The sequence below is a fragment of the Triturus cristatus genome, chromosome 1_2 (genome assembly GCF_964204655.1).
Source record: "Triturus cristatus chromosome 1_2, aTriCri1.1, whole genome shotgun sequence".
NCBI lineage: Eukaryota > Metazoa > Chordata > Amphibia > Caudata > Salamandridae > Triturus > Triturus cristatus.
In genome coordinates this window covers 999489733-999506964 of record NC_140580.1, presented here as the reverse complement: position 1 = coordinate 999506964, position 17232 = coordinate 999489733, and the positions used below count along the sequence as shown (strand labels likewise).

Genomic DNA, 17232 nt, shown 5'->3' with positions numbered 1-17232 from the left:
CTTCACCAAGCATATCTAACCTCAGAGCGTATTAACCACTATTTCGATGGCGCAGACGCTAGATGCCCGAGATGTGACACACCGGGACCGACTTTTATCCATATGATGTGGAGCTGCACCTCCTTAACGCAGTACTGGCAGGAAATCACACAGGAGACGGCTAGAATAATGGATAGGGTGGTTCCCTGCACACCAGCCCATGTTGCTCAACCTGTTCCCACACACTAGCAAAACCAATACCACAGATAGGTTTCAGGACCTTGCATTTATCCTCGCGAAACTGGAAATTACTAGCAGCTGGAAGAAACCGGAAGGCCCCACCGTGCACAGATGGAAACGTGAACTAGTGAAATGAGTTATTTGTTGGGAGGGGAGAATCTTCCCGGTTTTATGCGGAAGCGTTCCCCGACTGAATATGTGACTGATAAACTCAGGACCTGGGGTTACTAGACCAAGTAAGGACTGCAATGTGACGCATTAAACTAATCCTGTTTCCTATCTATTGGCGCCACGGAAAGCAGACCTGCTGTATAACATGTAAAAGGCAATAAAATTTGTTTACAAAAAAAATAAGTGAATTTGTATTATCAGGCTAAGCATGCTTTAAGTAACAAAATGTCTCACAACCTTAATGCTCTTGGAAGTTATAGGTTTGAAATGTGATTGTCAAAAGAAGAAAAAGATAACTAGAAAAAGAAAGAGGAGAAATATTTTGTATTTGATTGTATCAAATCCTGAGTTAACAATGAATTAAGGCATTCGAGAAGACAAAATGCATTTTTTCCCTCTAATACATGTTCAAAATGGATTTTTTTTGGGGGTGGTGTTTTTCTTGTCACAAAATGAAATGTAATTTCTTCTGTTTTTCTTTGAAGGAAGCTGTGTCCTGAATGTACTCACTCTTGTAAGAAACTCATGACATTTCCTGTTCCTACTGAAGATATGTATGTGCAAGCTAATTTGCTATATGCCTCGGTATGTAAGATTTCACCTTGCAGAATGCGTTATTTTTCACCACTCTGAAAAGTATAAAATGTGTCTTTTCTGGAATGTGTTCAACCAATGTCAGTTTATTAGTTGACTTTCTGGACATACCTTTCCCTGTCTTTCTTATTGTGCAGTCCCCATGTCGGACAGTTACCTGCTTTTGAACTGATGGTCTCCATGTTACACTGTCTGCTTATATATCTCATTACAAAGACGAGCAAAAAAACGCAAAGGCAGGAAACAAAAAATTGCTTCTCAACGTAAAGGCTTTATGCACCTCTTTGGGAATGTTCCAACTATGGAACAAGGCGCAGCTCAATCTGAGTATGCCTTGTGCCCACCGGAAAGTGAGGAAGCCTTCAGTACATCTGAGACTCCCACCAAGGTAAAAACCCCTATTAAGACGGGGAGGCACATTAACCCCAAAACAAAAACCATGGAGCCACCCGGGATTCGCATTCAAAAAGAGCTCGAAATAGGTACACAAAATTTACATCTCCAATCCGGTGTAGCTCGCAATACTCTCCGTGAATCTAGTGTGAATCAAGCACAAAAAAGTGGCGGACAGCACGATCCCAACTTACAGCAAACAAAAAACCAAGAACATCCTGGGAGCAATCAAGGATCAGAAAAGGCAGAGATAGATATAAGGCAATCAGCAAGTAATCCATTGAAAACAACCCAAGGAGCATCGCCCACGAAGAGAGAAGAAGAAACAACATCTACTATAGGGCCAATGGATTCAGTACGTAACATCTCCAGGCCAGGCGAAACGCGCCACTCAGCCGGGCAACCAGTACTGACCAAGTATATAATCAGTCGTGACTTAAGAGTAACCGCGCCCAACGCAATTCAGGCGAACACAAACGCAAAACGCTTAGTAGAGGACAAGCGTCTCAGCCCCCTCAAAAAGGAGGGTGGACAGTCAAATGAACAAAGAATCGCTCAGGCTCTGGTACGAAGCCAAATACCTGGTCGAGAGCTAAGAATCACTGCATCTAACCCTTGCCAAATGAAAACAACTGCAAAAAGACTAGTAGAGGACATGCGATCCAGCCAACCAAAAACAGAGAGCGAGCAGACAAGCGAACAAAGTCACACAACTGGCGTTGTTTGGTTCAATCCGAACTACCACTCGCAAGGAAGACATGACATACTGAACAGGGGCAACATCCTGCGACTGCTATCTCATGTCACCTCTCTGGCAGAAGTAAAAAGCTCAGACCTGGTATCCATTGAATTTGTAGTCGATGAGCACACAGGAAGAGAAAAAACAAAAGCAACTTGGACAACCTTGGCAACCTCACAAAAAATATACGCTGAGGCAGAAACCTTCATAAACTGGGGAATCACAATAGAACCATACGTAAAGCCTAGATACCCTGAAATTCTTGCCCCGGTGGAAAAAGAGGCAGAATCAACTACCACTAATAGCCTCAGAAACTCGGTCCTGAGAGGCGCGGCAGGGCCAGAAGGTGAAAAGGTTGATCAATACAACGACAGCGCCCGACGCATAGTAGACGAACACCCATAATCATCGGGACTGCTTGACCCAAGATGGATAGCCAGAACTTTAAATAACAACGAATGACAAACCGGGCCCAAGCTAGGGGATGCCGCACACGACTCATTAAGAACATGTTCATGGAATATCAATGGCTTGGCCGCCAAAATATCAGACTCAGAGTTTATGACATATATCAGGAATTTCGACGTCGTGGCATTCCAAGAGACATGGCTTGCTGACCCCCTGCATCTACACGGCTACTTACGCTTTTTCACCGCTGCAAAAAGGACAGCCAAATATGGGCACCTTCAAGGTGGTCTAGCAACTTACATAGCAGCCACAAGCATTTTGACAGCAAAAGAAGTTGGTCCAACCCTCACAGCATTACTAGCGGTAAACATTCACTTGCCACAACTTACAATAGGCCCCACCGAAAATGATATTACTTTAATCAATGTCTACATTCACCCGAGAAAGAAAAGAAAAGAAGCTAAAAATCTTTGTAGCTTCATGGAGTCTTGCATTAGGGAAAGACCCACAACAAATGTTATTCTCACTGGGGACTTCAATCTCAACCTCATGGGCGCCACGCAAGAAGTTGACCCACAAATTCAAAATGCAATCTGGGACATCCCTCCACAAGCGATTTCACAGATCTCCAAGCAAACAAAGCTAGGTAATAAGATTTTGGAAGACCTGGTCCATTTCAACATCAGGGCCTTAAATGGAAGGACATCTGGAGACAATCCCCCAGCTGCAACTTTTCATTCAACAAGAGCAAGCAGTATTTTAGACTATACCTTCATTTCACTTCCTTTATTTCAGTTTTTAAAATCATATAAGATAGGTCGTAGCGGAGACAGTGATCATTGCCCCCAAGAAACCATCTTTAAGATTGCAAAACCCAACTTCGAATTTTCGAAAGAACCAAAAGAGTCAACCCATACTGTCAACTTCAAAAAAATCAAGTATTCAGCAGTAATAGACGGAGCTTTAGTGGAAAGAGCAAAACAGCATTTTGGTAGTTATACTGGATACAGTAAAATCACAAACTGGGAACATTTTACTGATACCATGTCCATGTACGCCACAAGACCTAAAATACAACCACAATTAAGCAATGAAAGATCGTGCAAATTCTCCCGAGAACATAAAAGAAAAATCAGAGGCATAAAAACCTCAATCTATCGTACAATGAGAGAACTTCAACAGTATCCTACGAACCTAGTAAAGCGTGATCAACTACGGAAATTAAAATTAACACTGAAAAAATCAAAATGGGAAGCAAACAAATCCGCTGAAGACAACCTATGGGCGAGACTACACTCTGACATCAAACGGAACGATGGGGCAAGGTTCTGGAAATCAATAAACACATTCACAAGACCTATGCACCATGGGGTCTCATCTAACATCTCAGAGGACAAATGGGCAAACTATCTTGGCAACCACTTTCACCAGGCTGCGGGTCACAACCAGGACCAAGAGTTTGACACGCAAAAACCACTAATGATGGACAACACAAATTATACAGAAGGGCAGCCTCAAAATGATAGAGAGAATCTGCCGAACTTACAAAACACCATTCAGCGTTTAATCAAGAAGGGAAGAAGAGAGGGAGCACCAGGGCCGAACGGTATCCCGCCAATTCTCTACAAACAAGATGTGGCAGGCTGGGCAACAGCCCTCGAACCGCTTTTTTTGGAGATAAGACACCACAACATCCTGCCAAGCTCCTGGAAGGGCTCTATTATCTCCCCAATCCACAAGGCAGGAGATAAGGCTTCCCCTCAAAACTATCGACTGGTGGCCCTAATTGACATTGAGGCAAAATATTTTGCAGGCATCCTATTAGAAGAGCTGACGGCTTGGGCAACAGAGAGATCCTTAATCCCAACAAACCAGACTGGTTTTGCCAAAGCAGTAGGGACAATGACGAACATCTTGAGCATGGGCTTGCTAATAGATAAGGCAGAATCTAACAAAATGCCCATACACTTCTGCTTCATTGATTACAAGGCTGCTTTTGACAACATAAACCGGAACCTTTTATGGTCTAAACTAAATGATTGGGGGATACCTAGACCCCTTTTGAACCTGTTAATTAATCTCCACACAGAGACCTGGATACAGATAAAGGTAGGGGATGGATCCGTCTTGTCCAGGCGCATACCGACCAACAAGGGCCTGAAACAAGGCTGCGTCCTGGCCCCCACCCTTTTCAATCTGTTCCTAAGCGACCTTGTCCCTATTTTAAATGGTTGCAACTCCCACGCCCCCAAACTAGGAGGACTCCAACTACCTTGCCTACTTTATGCTGACGACATCGTCCTTATAAGCTACACCAAGGTGGGACTTCAGCACCTCCTGAACGCAACACAATGCTATTCAAGCAAAAACGATCTCACAATAAACCTGGAGAAAACCAAGTCAATGACCATCAGCAAGAAAAGAAATAAATCAACATCATGGTACTGGGATAAAACAAGAATCGGAGACACGCCAGCATACAAATATCTAGGAGTGAAGATTGATAACGGAGGGCAGTTTTCAGCCCAAAAAACAAGTATTCGAGGGAAAGGGATTTCTTTGGCAATTTCTCTAAAATCCTTAAACAACAAACTTTCTGGCCCGTCTCTCCTGCCCTTGACGCAAGTTATCCGCGCTAAACTTCTCCCAACAATTACCTACGGGAGTGAGGTGCTTAGAGGAAGAGACGCCAAGACCCTTGATAATACTATAACAGCTGCCTACAGGATCATCTTCAGCTTGCCCAAGCAAACCTCACCAGCTCAAATTAGGCTTGAATTTGGCATTGACCAACAGATCCTAGCAAGGCAGGGAGCCTACATGATAGCCTGGGATAAAGTGAGGAAATCGACACAAGGATCATTAAATGAACACTTGTGGATGGAGTTAGCCCAACACCCATCCTCGGCTGCAGCCAAGTTCCTACGGGACAGCCTGAAGAATACTGGTTTAGAGCAGCTTTGGGATACCCCAGCAAATCATACAACTTTCAAAAAACTGGTCAAAAAATCGATCAAACAGCTATCATGGATTCAAGACAAGGCCGCCCTTTCCAAAAGAACGCATGGATGGATGATCGTAAATTCGTATTTAAAGAAGGCACCACAGCACTATTTTGGCGAGGGATATCCTAAATCCACCAAAATGTGCTTTTTAAAGTACAGGTTAGGCCTGCTCCGCTGCATTCAAAATCTTCCAACCTGGATCAAAAAAAAAAACGAGCCTCTCTGTCGGCTATGTGGATCGGGGCAAGAGGATATGCTGCACCTGATCTGCTCCTGTGAGAAACTACGTGACGAACGAAAACACCTGTTGAAACATCATTTCAACCAGCAAGGGATTCGTACACGTAGAAAGGCAATTCTGGTTTGCTTCTCTTCCCACGATCCTCGCATGAATTGCAGCTTTGTAAAATTTATGAAGGCAGTGGAAAGAAAGATGCCAAAAATTATCTTATAATGGTCCTTGTATCACTGACTCAACACTGTTTGTCGACTGACATTAATGACCATACGAACTCATGAGGAAAATCAAAGAAAGAAGAAATTACCCTACTAACATGAAGCGTGCAAATTTTATTCCGTTTTTACTTAGAATTGTCATTTTTGTATTTTTATTATACCTGTTCTTAATCAACTTTGTACAGCAATGGTTTTAAATAACTATGCTAATAAAAATTACTTACTTACTTACTTACTTACTGTCTGCTTATATATCTCATTACAAACTGAGTAGACAGATGCTACTTCATTATTGAACTATAATTTCATCATGGCATCATGGATGCTGGCTTGAACCTTACAAGCTACTTTTGCCATCTCTAATGATTCTTGATTTTGAATAAAATGCTATGGTTTTGACTTTAAAAATTGTCTTGCAAAGGTTTTCTTTATTTGCTCAAGGAACACCATCCTTTTGGACTCACACTGCCCTGGTGACGACCGTTTGAATTTAAAAGTGAAATGCCCCAACACAATCAGTGAACCACATTTTTAAAATGTCGCAGCTGTATTTTAATTATCTTTGTGCTCATCATTATCCTGCGAAATCCCATATCTGTCTAGTTTCTATATAATGTAGATGGCTAGGAACATATTTTATTATCAATTGTTTGGGAGTAACAACTGTAATTCCTGTAACAGGGAGCTGCATGTTAGCAGGAATTAGGAAAATTCCGTTTTAAAATATTAATATCATTTTTGTACACACTTTTGATTGTACGGCCTAAGAAAATTAAACATCACTGAGGATATACAGCAATATCACATTTTACATATTTACAGATCTGAAGCCATCTTTATAATTAAAACACCTTTTCAAAATCAGATTCATAAAAAAAGCATTTGCATTGAAATGTTAACTCTTTGAGACGCTTATATTCAGTCTTCCCTAAAAGTAATATGGCATATTTGATCAGAGGCAGTAATGCTACTGTCCAAGGAAAAACTATTGTAGTTGACTCAATCGTGGGACATATCAAAAATGTCTAAGATGTTTTTTTTTTTTTGCTATCTAAGGCTATTTACAATACCCTGAATGTGAATATACATTTTGTGATGCTAAAGATTAAAAAAAACAGCGATTCTTTAGCCTAGAGATCCACTTCAGTTTTGTTTCATAGCATTAAATGAATATATTGGTTGTTGGCATCACTTTTGTTTTAGGAATCATGGAACACCTCACCTGCATTTCCTCCAGTGAAGGTATCATATGTTAGCTGGTATTTCTCTGTCTCTCCAGCAAGTCGGAAGGAACTATATTTGGCAAACTGATGATTATTCTCAAAATCATGCAGGTCAATGCGAAGTTCATAGGTTCCTAGAAAATTTAAAAGTTTGACTATCTGACTATCAAACTACATTATGAAAATTTTCCCTGAAAAGGAAAGCAAGTACAACTGTATTCAATTTCTCACAATTAAATAAAAATGATAATAGTTTCTGCTACTTAGTGGATTCCAAAATCCTACTTTTTAAAATAAAAATATAAATTCTAATATCATATGCAATGATGAAGATAAAAATGATTTTAAAAATCCATATATCACTTTAGCAAACATTAAAATCAATGAAGGGAGTTTTAAGAAGAAAAAAGATGAACAGTAGATGACTGAACAAAAGGCATAATAACAAAAATACCCAAACAATGCATATACTGTTATACAAATAAGAACCATAATTCAACAATATTGTTTTGTGTGTCAAGCACAGTGTACAATAAACATGGGCAGTATGCCTTCAAATCCTGCAAGGCTTTCTCTTTCAAAAACAATGTCTTTCCATTAGATGTCAGCAATGACCAGCTAGTAATACAATTAATATATTTATAGATCAATGGCCTTTTATTAGTATTTCAAAGTTACATAATTTCCCTCTGTGGACATCATAGCCCTACATAAATCCAACATTCTTCTATCACGTGCATTAGGGCTGGGAATACTCTTCAAAACAGATAAAAGAGAAGATTTTTAAATATTTTTCCGTGTGATTAGATCCATTGATTGGAAAACCTCTTGTTAGAAGCTTGCCAACCAAATTATAACCAGTAGCCCAGGAGCAGTCACAGCGTTTCAGTATGAACTTGTGAATTTCAACTATTGAACCAGAATACTTTACCTTGTGATAGATGGTGTAAATTTAAATCGTCTACTGAGGAATTTGATTAGTATTCTCTTTTCACCTTAAGAATTTTGAATAAATCAAACTAGTCGGCATCAGTTTCAGACATGGATATCATTCCAGGTTTTTGAGGCTGTATTTGAATCTTAGAAAGTCAAAGGCATGAACCTTCCAGCTCAAGTATTTGTGGCCCTGAAATAATCCTGCAGAAATCCACGATCCCCGAAACAGTTCCACTTATGTAAAAATGCAAAATTACCCCAGAAAGAACCTCTCAGGATAAATATGAGCTCATCTTAGACACACTATCCTTCTAATTTTTAATCATACAGGAGAAATAGAGGGAGGTTGTTAACTTTTGAGTAGGATTTCCTATGCACATTCAGTCCCACTGATTTATTTCTTAAATATGAGGGCCCGCTTCAAGACAAAAGTGATACTGCGAGCCCAACAAAGATCCAAATAGTAAATCGGAAACGGGATAACTCACTGCACTGAGCAGCAGAAAATATGGATCTAATGTTAGAAGCAAATAATGGCCAAGGGTCAATTTGCTTGGTGTGGCAAAAATTCATAGCCTGTACAATTTCTACATATCTTTCAGGAAGGAGAAATTCGTATGCAATATTTTCGTTCTCTGTTTTGTAAGAAACCTGCTTAAATTAAAACATTACAACTACTGCATTCAGGGTCAATAACAAGATGCTGTCAAGACAAGAGGGGTGCATACTTGCGGGCTATTGTAACTGATGCATAGTGGTAGAAGCGCCCGAACATGACTTTGACGGTGGGTGAGCAGGTCGCCACTTCAGCGTCTTGTTCCTACACTGCCAAAGTCGACCCCACCCCACCTGCCAGATGACAAGTTTCCTCATGGTCCGGCACATAGTGCTTTGGTGTTCCTGAAGTGGTACAGTTCTAAGGCTCATAATTGAGCCTGTGAATTGTAGCGCAGAGGAAGTGCCAAAGCAAGTACCTGCAAAGCATGGACTGTACAGTCCATGACATGCAGGAACTGGGGTGCATGCACACAGGGGGAACACCACGTGCTCCCCTACATGCACCCCATGCAACCCTTATTTCCTGACTGCCACACTTTTCATGGCGGGGTCACCTCCATGAAAAGTTTGGCAGTCAGGAATGTCATAATATGCTCAGCGGTGCCGCAGCTGCACCGCCAGCTGCTCCAAACCACTACTTTACCGCCAAGTCAACCGCCGTAGTCGTAATATGGCAGTCAGGCCGCTGGTGCGGCGGTCCCTGACCGCCCCTGCAACCCCTCATGGATTCTCATAATCGGGCCCTAAGTCAAAGACATTTGAAAAGGTTGGTTTTTAGGCATTGTAGCAGACGTTTGCCTGCATTCTACCCTCACTCATCATGAGGGTGGAATGCGTTTGCATTCCATCTCTATTTAACCTAAAGAAAGCCTGCCTAATGTACAAAGATTATATGTTAAATTCTGAACTGCTGAAATTTAAACACAAGCTCAAAGTCTCAGAAAAATGAAGCTATTATCTTACCTGGGTTACTGCTGAGTTTTGAATCTGAATGCAGCAAAGTGATGTATCTGTGATGCATGCAGTGAGTATGCATACTGTACAATGATGAGGGAGGAGCTGTGAGAATGTGATGATACACGGAAGGTTGGGGTGTATATGTTGGGTCGAAGTCTGGCAGTTAATTACAGCCTCTAAAAACAATGTTTTGATGGTGAGCGTGGAAATGCAATAGGACTACAGCAACAGCTGGGAGCTTTTCCTGACGGAGGACTGTCTTTTGATGGAGTCATGAAGTAACTGGGGCTGCTCACCCTGAGATCCATCTACTAGTGATGTCATTTCTCTACGATCCGGAGGTGATACCCTCCCGCACACAACAAGACTGATACATTATTGGTTTTTCTTTGAATAATAAGGAGTGCACTGCCAATCTTTCTTCTTTATTCAATCTTTCTTTTTACTTCTTGTTTCACATCTGACATTGGTAAGATAGTGTGTGCTATGACACTTCATAGCGACTGTGCCCAGGACTCAGCATACAGGTAGGTTACTATTTCAGTGTTGCATGCCTCACTTTTGAAAGGTGTGCAGTTCCTGAGGAAATCTTTGAGGACTTTTGTGGTCCCTGATGCATGATCTGAGTGCATGGAAGGTAAACAGAAGCCATGCAGTGTGCTAGAAGTAAAGTGCATTGGAGGTTTTATTTATTGATTTGCAGTATTTGTAGAGCGCAACACTCATCCCTAGGGAATCACAGCACTGAAATCGCTGAGAGCTTGAATGTCCATGACAGGTGATACAGAGACAAAGTTTGTGCTGAAAGAGAGCGATCCGTCTGGAAAGAGGCAAGTTTTTAAAACATTTCTGAAGGTGATGTGGTCCTTCATGAGGCAGATGATGAGGGACAGTAATTTCCATTGGGCCACTGCTAAACAGGAAAAGGAGTGACCCCCTGTCATCACTTTTTAAATGAGCATTGTTTTGGCAAATGAAGCATTCTGAGATCCCAGATTGCAGGATGGTTTTTAGAATTCTAGTTTGGGCCGTAGTATCATTGGTTCAGTGTTGTAAAGTGCCTAATGTGTGTGGCAGATGATTTTGAACTTTGCTCTTTTGCCCATAGACAGTTAGTGGAGGGCTTTTAAACATGCTGATGCTGAGCTCAATCTGTCTTTATTACAAATGAGACTAGCAGCTGAATCTTGGATTACATGGAGATGGGAGAATAGGTCATCTGCAATACCTACATACAGTGCATTTCAGGAGTCCAGTCAACTCTCAACCAGAGCATGGACTACCATCCTGCGCAGATGCACTGGTATCCAGATTAGTTTCTTCACAAGTTTAAGTATGCCAAAGCATTTGCTACATGAGGCATTTACTTGCTCTAGCATAGACAAGATAATATCAATCAGTTTTTCGCTATTTTCGTAGACCTAGGGCAGTCAGCCTCTAAGAGGAGCCACAGATCTGTTGAGCTCCACCAAAGAGCAATATCTCTGTCTGTACTGCATTCACTTTCAAGCAGTGTGCCCTCATCCAGCTAGATACCACTGTCAGACAACTCATAAGAGTTTCCTGGTGCTTGTCACCTATCTGTTGGGGATCATCTGCTTAGGATCAGATTTCAAATCCCTGTTTCGTGACAATTTCTACAATTTTGTGTGAGACATACACATTGAACAGTATGGGGCTCAAGGTGAAACCTTGAGGGACTTTGCATTTGGATGCACCGTGGGGGAGGGGGGGGGGGGGTGACCTAAAGGTGTCCAGCTGTACAGCTTGTGTTCTCTTATTCAGAAAAGAGCCAAACCATTTTAGGGTTTTTGAGTGAATCCCTATCTCAAACAGTTTTTCTTCAGTAGATAATGGGACACCATGTTAAAGGTCGCATACAGGTCAATTAAGATGAGAACTGCGGCCCTGTCCTGGTCTACCTCTAGTCTGTTATTAAGTACTGCAAGTAGAGTAGATTCGGTGCTATTAGCACTAAATCCGGTTTGAGAGGGGGGGCTAGTAAGTTATTGTGTTCCAGAATGGCAGTAAAGTGTGCATTAACAAGTCTTGCAAGAACTTTCAAGATGGAGGTGAGCAGTGAAATTGGTCAATAGTTTGATTAAATGTGGCATCAATGCCTGATTTTTTTGCTTGTGGGAGCATTAACGCTTGCTTCCAGCTGTCAGATTATTCAGTGGAAGACAAGGAAAGGCTAAAAATTTGTACCAAAAGGGGGGCTAAGCATGCAAAGATAAAATGGGGATCGGGGCTAGTGGGAAACCAGACTTGACTTCCAGCATCATGTTTTCTACTTGCTCAATGGAGCATGGTGCAAAGTTACCTAATTCTGCACTGTCTACCATTGAAGAGGCAAACTAATCCCAAGGGATTTCATCTAAATTAGGTTGTTTCTCAATGGATGTGCAAATACTGTGGTTTTTATCGTTAAATAAATTGCTTAGTCCTTCACAGTGACTGCAGAGAGGATGATTGTCTGTGATAGGCAGACTGGTTGAGCAAGTTCTTTTACAATTATGAAAAGTTATTTGGAAGAACTGCTATTTTCTTCCAGTTGCTTAATGATGTAATCCTTTTTGGCCTTTTGAGTACTCTGTGTCAGATGTTCATCTCTTCTTCAAATTTTTGGTGATCCATAAGACATCTAGAGTGCCTCCCGACTTTCTCAAGTGATTTACACTTCTTTTTTTTATTTTTGCTCTAGTGAGTACCATTTTCAGATGTGTACTTCACGGAGATTTAGCTGCTTCCAGAGGGGTCCAGTTATTCTGGGAGTTAGTAATAGCAGATATAACCTTCACTAGGTAAGAATCGGATGAAGACCCCTGACCTAGTGGTGTTTGATTGGTTTAAGATTGATTCCATGTTTATTTTAATCCATGATCTTTTGGGAAGGGAGGAAAAGTTGGTATGCTTATTTTGATTTAAAACCAATGTGAGTGAGAATTTAATTGATGAGTGGTCCATCCAAAGTAAGGGATTGATGTTATGGATTAAGGTGGGCTTAATATTAGTGAATAAGTCCATTGTGCGGCCCGTAATGTGAGTAGGGCCAGAGATCCATTGTTTGTGCTGAAAGATATGCATGTCATTCTCTAATCGTCTACATATTGGGTCATCGGGGTATTCGCAGTGTAAATTGAAGTCACTGATCACTAAATACTCTTTAGGTTTGAGAGTTAGAGGGGATAACCAGGATAGTAGATTGATGAGGAAGGAGTTTGGCATGCAGACCTTGATCTCCTAGGGTGGCACGGGGTAACCAAAGTCTCCTTCTCTTGTTCTATGACTGCTCTCCGTTTGAGGCATGTGCTGTGGTTGATACAGTAACCTAAACTGAGTGGCGTGACCAGTGCTTGAAGATGACAGTGTGTTGTGCTGTCATCCTTGAAAAGTGGCAGTGGGTGTATACAATCAGTTAATGACTTATTAGTAGTCACCCCTTAATCTGTGTGCTGATGCTGTGGATCACATTGGAGGTTAATTTCAGAACAAGTGATCCATGAGGGAGTTGAGCTAGTGTTAAAAGTAATGCTGCCCATATGTAGTTTTCTTCGGAGATAGCGCTGATCAAGTTGGATGAGGAACAGGAATGTGGCTGTTGTGTGTCTGGGCTTATATGAGCTGGTGAATTAGACGTTGTGATGAAATTCTTGTCTTCAGCCCCAAAGACAGGAGATAGTAAAACAGAACTATGTGCCTATGAGGTGCCCTCCTAATGGTGTAAAGGAAAGAGAGCTTCCAGTAGTCTTTAAGCACATGTAATTTAAAAACTTTCATGTGATTGAAATTGAAGAAATGTTTAAGAAGAGTGATGTTTACCTCTTTAGTTTAAAAAAAGGGTTTCCACCTGCTTGTTGGTTCTCCTGAAGATCTAAGAACACTGCAGCTCAAAAAGTGAAATTTATTTTTAAATAAGCAATGTGTTTTTTTAATAGCATTGGAGTGACATACTCAATTAAAAAGAGGGTTTAATCTTCTTTTTAGTGGTTATTTTTATCCATGTAAATCACATTTGGGAAATGTTTATGCATGGGAAGTTTTTACGAAAATGGCGGTGATTTCCTTCTAGCAAATACATAACTTTTGGTTACAAATTATGTTCTGCTTAGTATTTATGGTGGCAAAGTTAAGAATGTTTCATTAATACATGAGGCTCTTTGGATAATTACAATGGCTCAAGCATTTAGTTTGTCATATTTGCAAGTTTCAGGCTGAAAAGTGGGTTGGAGAAGGTTCTGTTTTTTCTCTTGTATTGTGTTTCATTAGTTGTTGACTCTGAATTGATTGTTGGGTAAATGTGCAAGTCAGGTTGGCAGAATGGGCAAGTGGAGTTTAGTACCCTTCTCCGAGGTGTTTGGAGATGTCTGTTAGGTACACATGCTATAAGTTGAGCAAATATAGGAAGGTGAATACTTTGTCGCAATGTGTGATCATGGCTTTGCAATATGAGGAAGAGGTAGTACCTTGATGTGTGGCCTTGCGAATATTGATAAGAAGAATGCCCTGCTGTGTGGACTTCTTTTTTGTGTTACCTTTGAAAGAAGGAACACAGAAGAAAGGGAAGTAGTACTCTGTCACAAGTTGACATCTGGGAAACTGTAGTATGTAAAGTATTGTTTACAAAAATATTGTGTCCCTATACTTATAATGGTAAGTACCAAAATATTTTGTAAAAATATTGTTTCACACTAACATAGTTAAAAACATACAAAGATATTGTTTTAATATATATCTAGTTTAAAATAGTAAATATCAAATATGTTAATATATAACATTAACATAGTGTTCATTATTGTACATGAAGTACATTCAAATAATATGTGATCGTAAATGTATATATATATATATATATATATATATATATATATATATATATATATATATATATATATATATACATTTTTATATTTATTTACTTTTATGAATACAGCAGACCAACACGTTTTCGCCGTACCCTTCAACAAGGTCATAGAGATTGTGTGTCTAGAACATCCTTTTTAAAGAGACCACCCCCATCACATGCTGTGCAAGTTGTAAACAACTGGGCTGCTACCTTTAATGTTGAAGATTTGGCAATACTCATGCGCCCTCTTTTTGCCTCAGATGGTGTTCATCTTGGGTGTTGTCATTTATACAAATAACTCATTTCTTTTAGGAATGTTGTTTAACCATGGTTTACCTACCCCCATCTTGTGCACATTGTGAGAAATATTTATAATAATAAGCTCAAAAATATTTTTTAAAAATATTGTTTTACACTAATATTGTTACATACATATTGTTTTGTAATATATATCTAGTTTAAACTAGTTCCTATCAAATATTTTAATATATAAAATTAATATAAAGTACATTAAATACATTTGAATAATATGTGATACTATGGGGCTTATTACGATGTTGGGCAGACAACATTGCGGATATGGGTCCGAAGGACCTCCAGTCAGTGGTCCTGACCGCCTAATTGCTATGCTACCGCACATGGTGTGGTTGCATACTCACATAAACCGGCCATAGCACAAGCTCCTATAGGGAAATGGTTGTGTTCATCCCTGCCCCTCATGGAAGGCACCTCAGGGGGCCTGTCAAACAGTGCAGGAATCAACGGTGTGGTACCTTAGGTGCCTCAACAGCTCCCAACCGGAATCCACAAACAGAACGAGGTCCAGCTATGGGGCCCCAAACTTGCTTTCCGACAGGCTTTCCATGTCGGAAAGCACGGCATGGAAAGCCTGCTTGAAACCAAGCATCGTAATCTGGACAGCGTAAAACGTTATCCTTATGGATTCCGTGCCAGTTCTGACTGGCAGACGTATTCTTTGAGCCAGTTGGAAGCCAGTCGGAATGCGTCGCCTGTTTCAAAACCAACAGCCTCCATTTAATTTTAATTAGGCTGCTGGTTTTGAAACCAACGATCTAGGTCGGAAAGACTCCGACCTAAGGTTGGAGGTTTTCTGACTGAGAAGGAATTTGTTGTGTTCATCCCTGCACCTCATAGCAGGCACCTCATGGGGCTGTCACACAGTGCAGGGATCAACAATGGAGCACCATAGGTGCCCTATCGGACCCCTAACGGAGGCCACAAACAGGAGGGAGCACTGCTATGGACCCCCAAACTCACTTTTTGACAGGCTTTCCTTGTCGGAAAGCAGGGCATGGAAAGGCTGCCGGAAACCAAGCATCGTAATCTGGACAGCCTAAAACACCATCCTTATGGATTGTCTGCCGGTTCTGACTGGCAGACGTTTTCTTTGAGCCCATCGGAAGCTAACCAGAATGTCCAGCTGGTTTCAAAACCGAAAGCCTCCATTTAATTATAATTAGACTGTAAGTGTTGAAACTGATGATCTAGGTCGGAAAGCCTCTGACCTAAGGTCAGAGGCTTTCTGACTGAGGTCACAATCGGCCCCATATATAAACATATACTTATTTAAGCACAAACACACACATATGTATATGTATATATATATATATACATATATTACCTACTGGCAGTCGCCAGTAGGTAGTTATAGTTAGGACCTATTATCCATAGGAAATCCGCAACATTCTATTTGGAATAACTTTGGCGCCGGTTGACGAATCTTCGCGAAATTTTCAAAACTGGTGGGGCGCTCCGGTCCGCTCCTATCCTGAAAGTCTCGGGGTGATTTAAGTGGGGGCCGAGAAAATAGGGGGGTCCCAAAACGTGTTTTCCCATGCAATTTTCCATAAGAACCTTTAATCACAGCTGCAGCCCGAACTGCTGAACGGAATTACACCAAATTTGGCAAAGAGGTAGCCCTTGGTTCACACTCGTGCCTTTTGGTTAAATGGTCTAAATCTGTTCAGTAGTTGCTGAGAAAATCAAAAGTAAAATCATAGATATATCTGGGCGGAGCCTAACCACACATCTCATCGTGAGATCTGATTGGCTGTCAGCACTTCATCCAAGAAGTGTTGGCAGCCATCTTGGGACCAATATACATGATAGCACCTCATTAAAAAGCATTGCAGTTAATAGAAGATTTTAAGACTTTAGTTACATTATAAATCATTTGTTGATGGTACCATACTCATTTTAGGAATTGTGGTGTGTTCTAAGGTGATTTTACCATGTGAAAAAGCCTTCTGCTGGGATATCATGAATCATGTTTGAGAGAAAAATATTTTCTCATGCTTTTCCTACAGAGGTTTGGAAGGTGATCTATAAGCTAAACTGAGAGCATATTTTCTGTAAATTCACATTATCTTTCTCAGTCATGTGAGAATGAAGTCAGACATTCTCAGTAAAACATGTACATCCAACTAGGGCAGAGACTGCAAGTTGATTCCTTTGTGTTCTACTGCAGCTTCCCAGAGTGTTCGAAAGAACAACTAGAGCGCTAACAGTCCTACTTATGACAAACGTATGGCACACCTGAAGCCATCTTGATTGGAATAAAGTGGTAACTCTTAAAACATTTAATTTAAAAAGGAACAAAATAAGGGGGTTCATTTTGCCATAGAAAGTATGATTAGTGCTGCAGAAAGAAAAATTAGGGCACATTTTGAGTGACTTCTCAAATCCTCTTCTATTTCATTACAAAAT

The 17232-nt window shown here is 40.7% G+C and overlaps 1 protein-coding gene across 2 annotated transcripts in view; it reads right to left on the bottom strand.

Moving 5' to 3' along the window:
• LOC146868566 (ficolin-1-like) overlaps positions 1-17232 on the bottom strand; it is a 292230-nt gene that overhangs the window by 48451 nt on the left and 226547 nt on the right. For both annotated transcript variants that reach the window (XM_085611321.1, XM_085611331.1), the window contains one exon: positions 7208-7342. In XM_085611321.1, coding sequence (XP_085467447.1) covers positions 7208-7342 — 135 coding nt within the window. The remainder of the gene's footprint in view (positions 1-7207; positions 7343-17232) is intronic.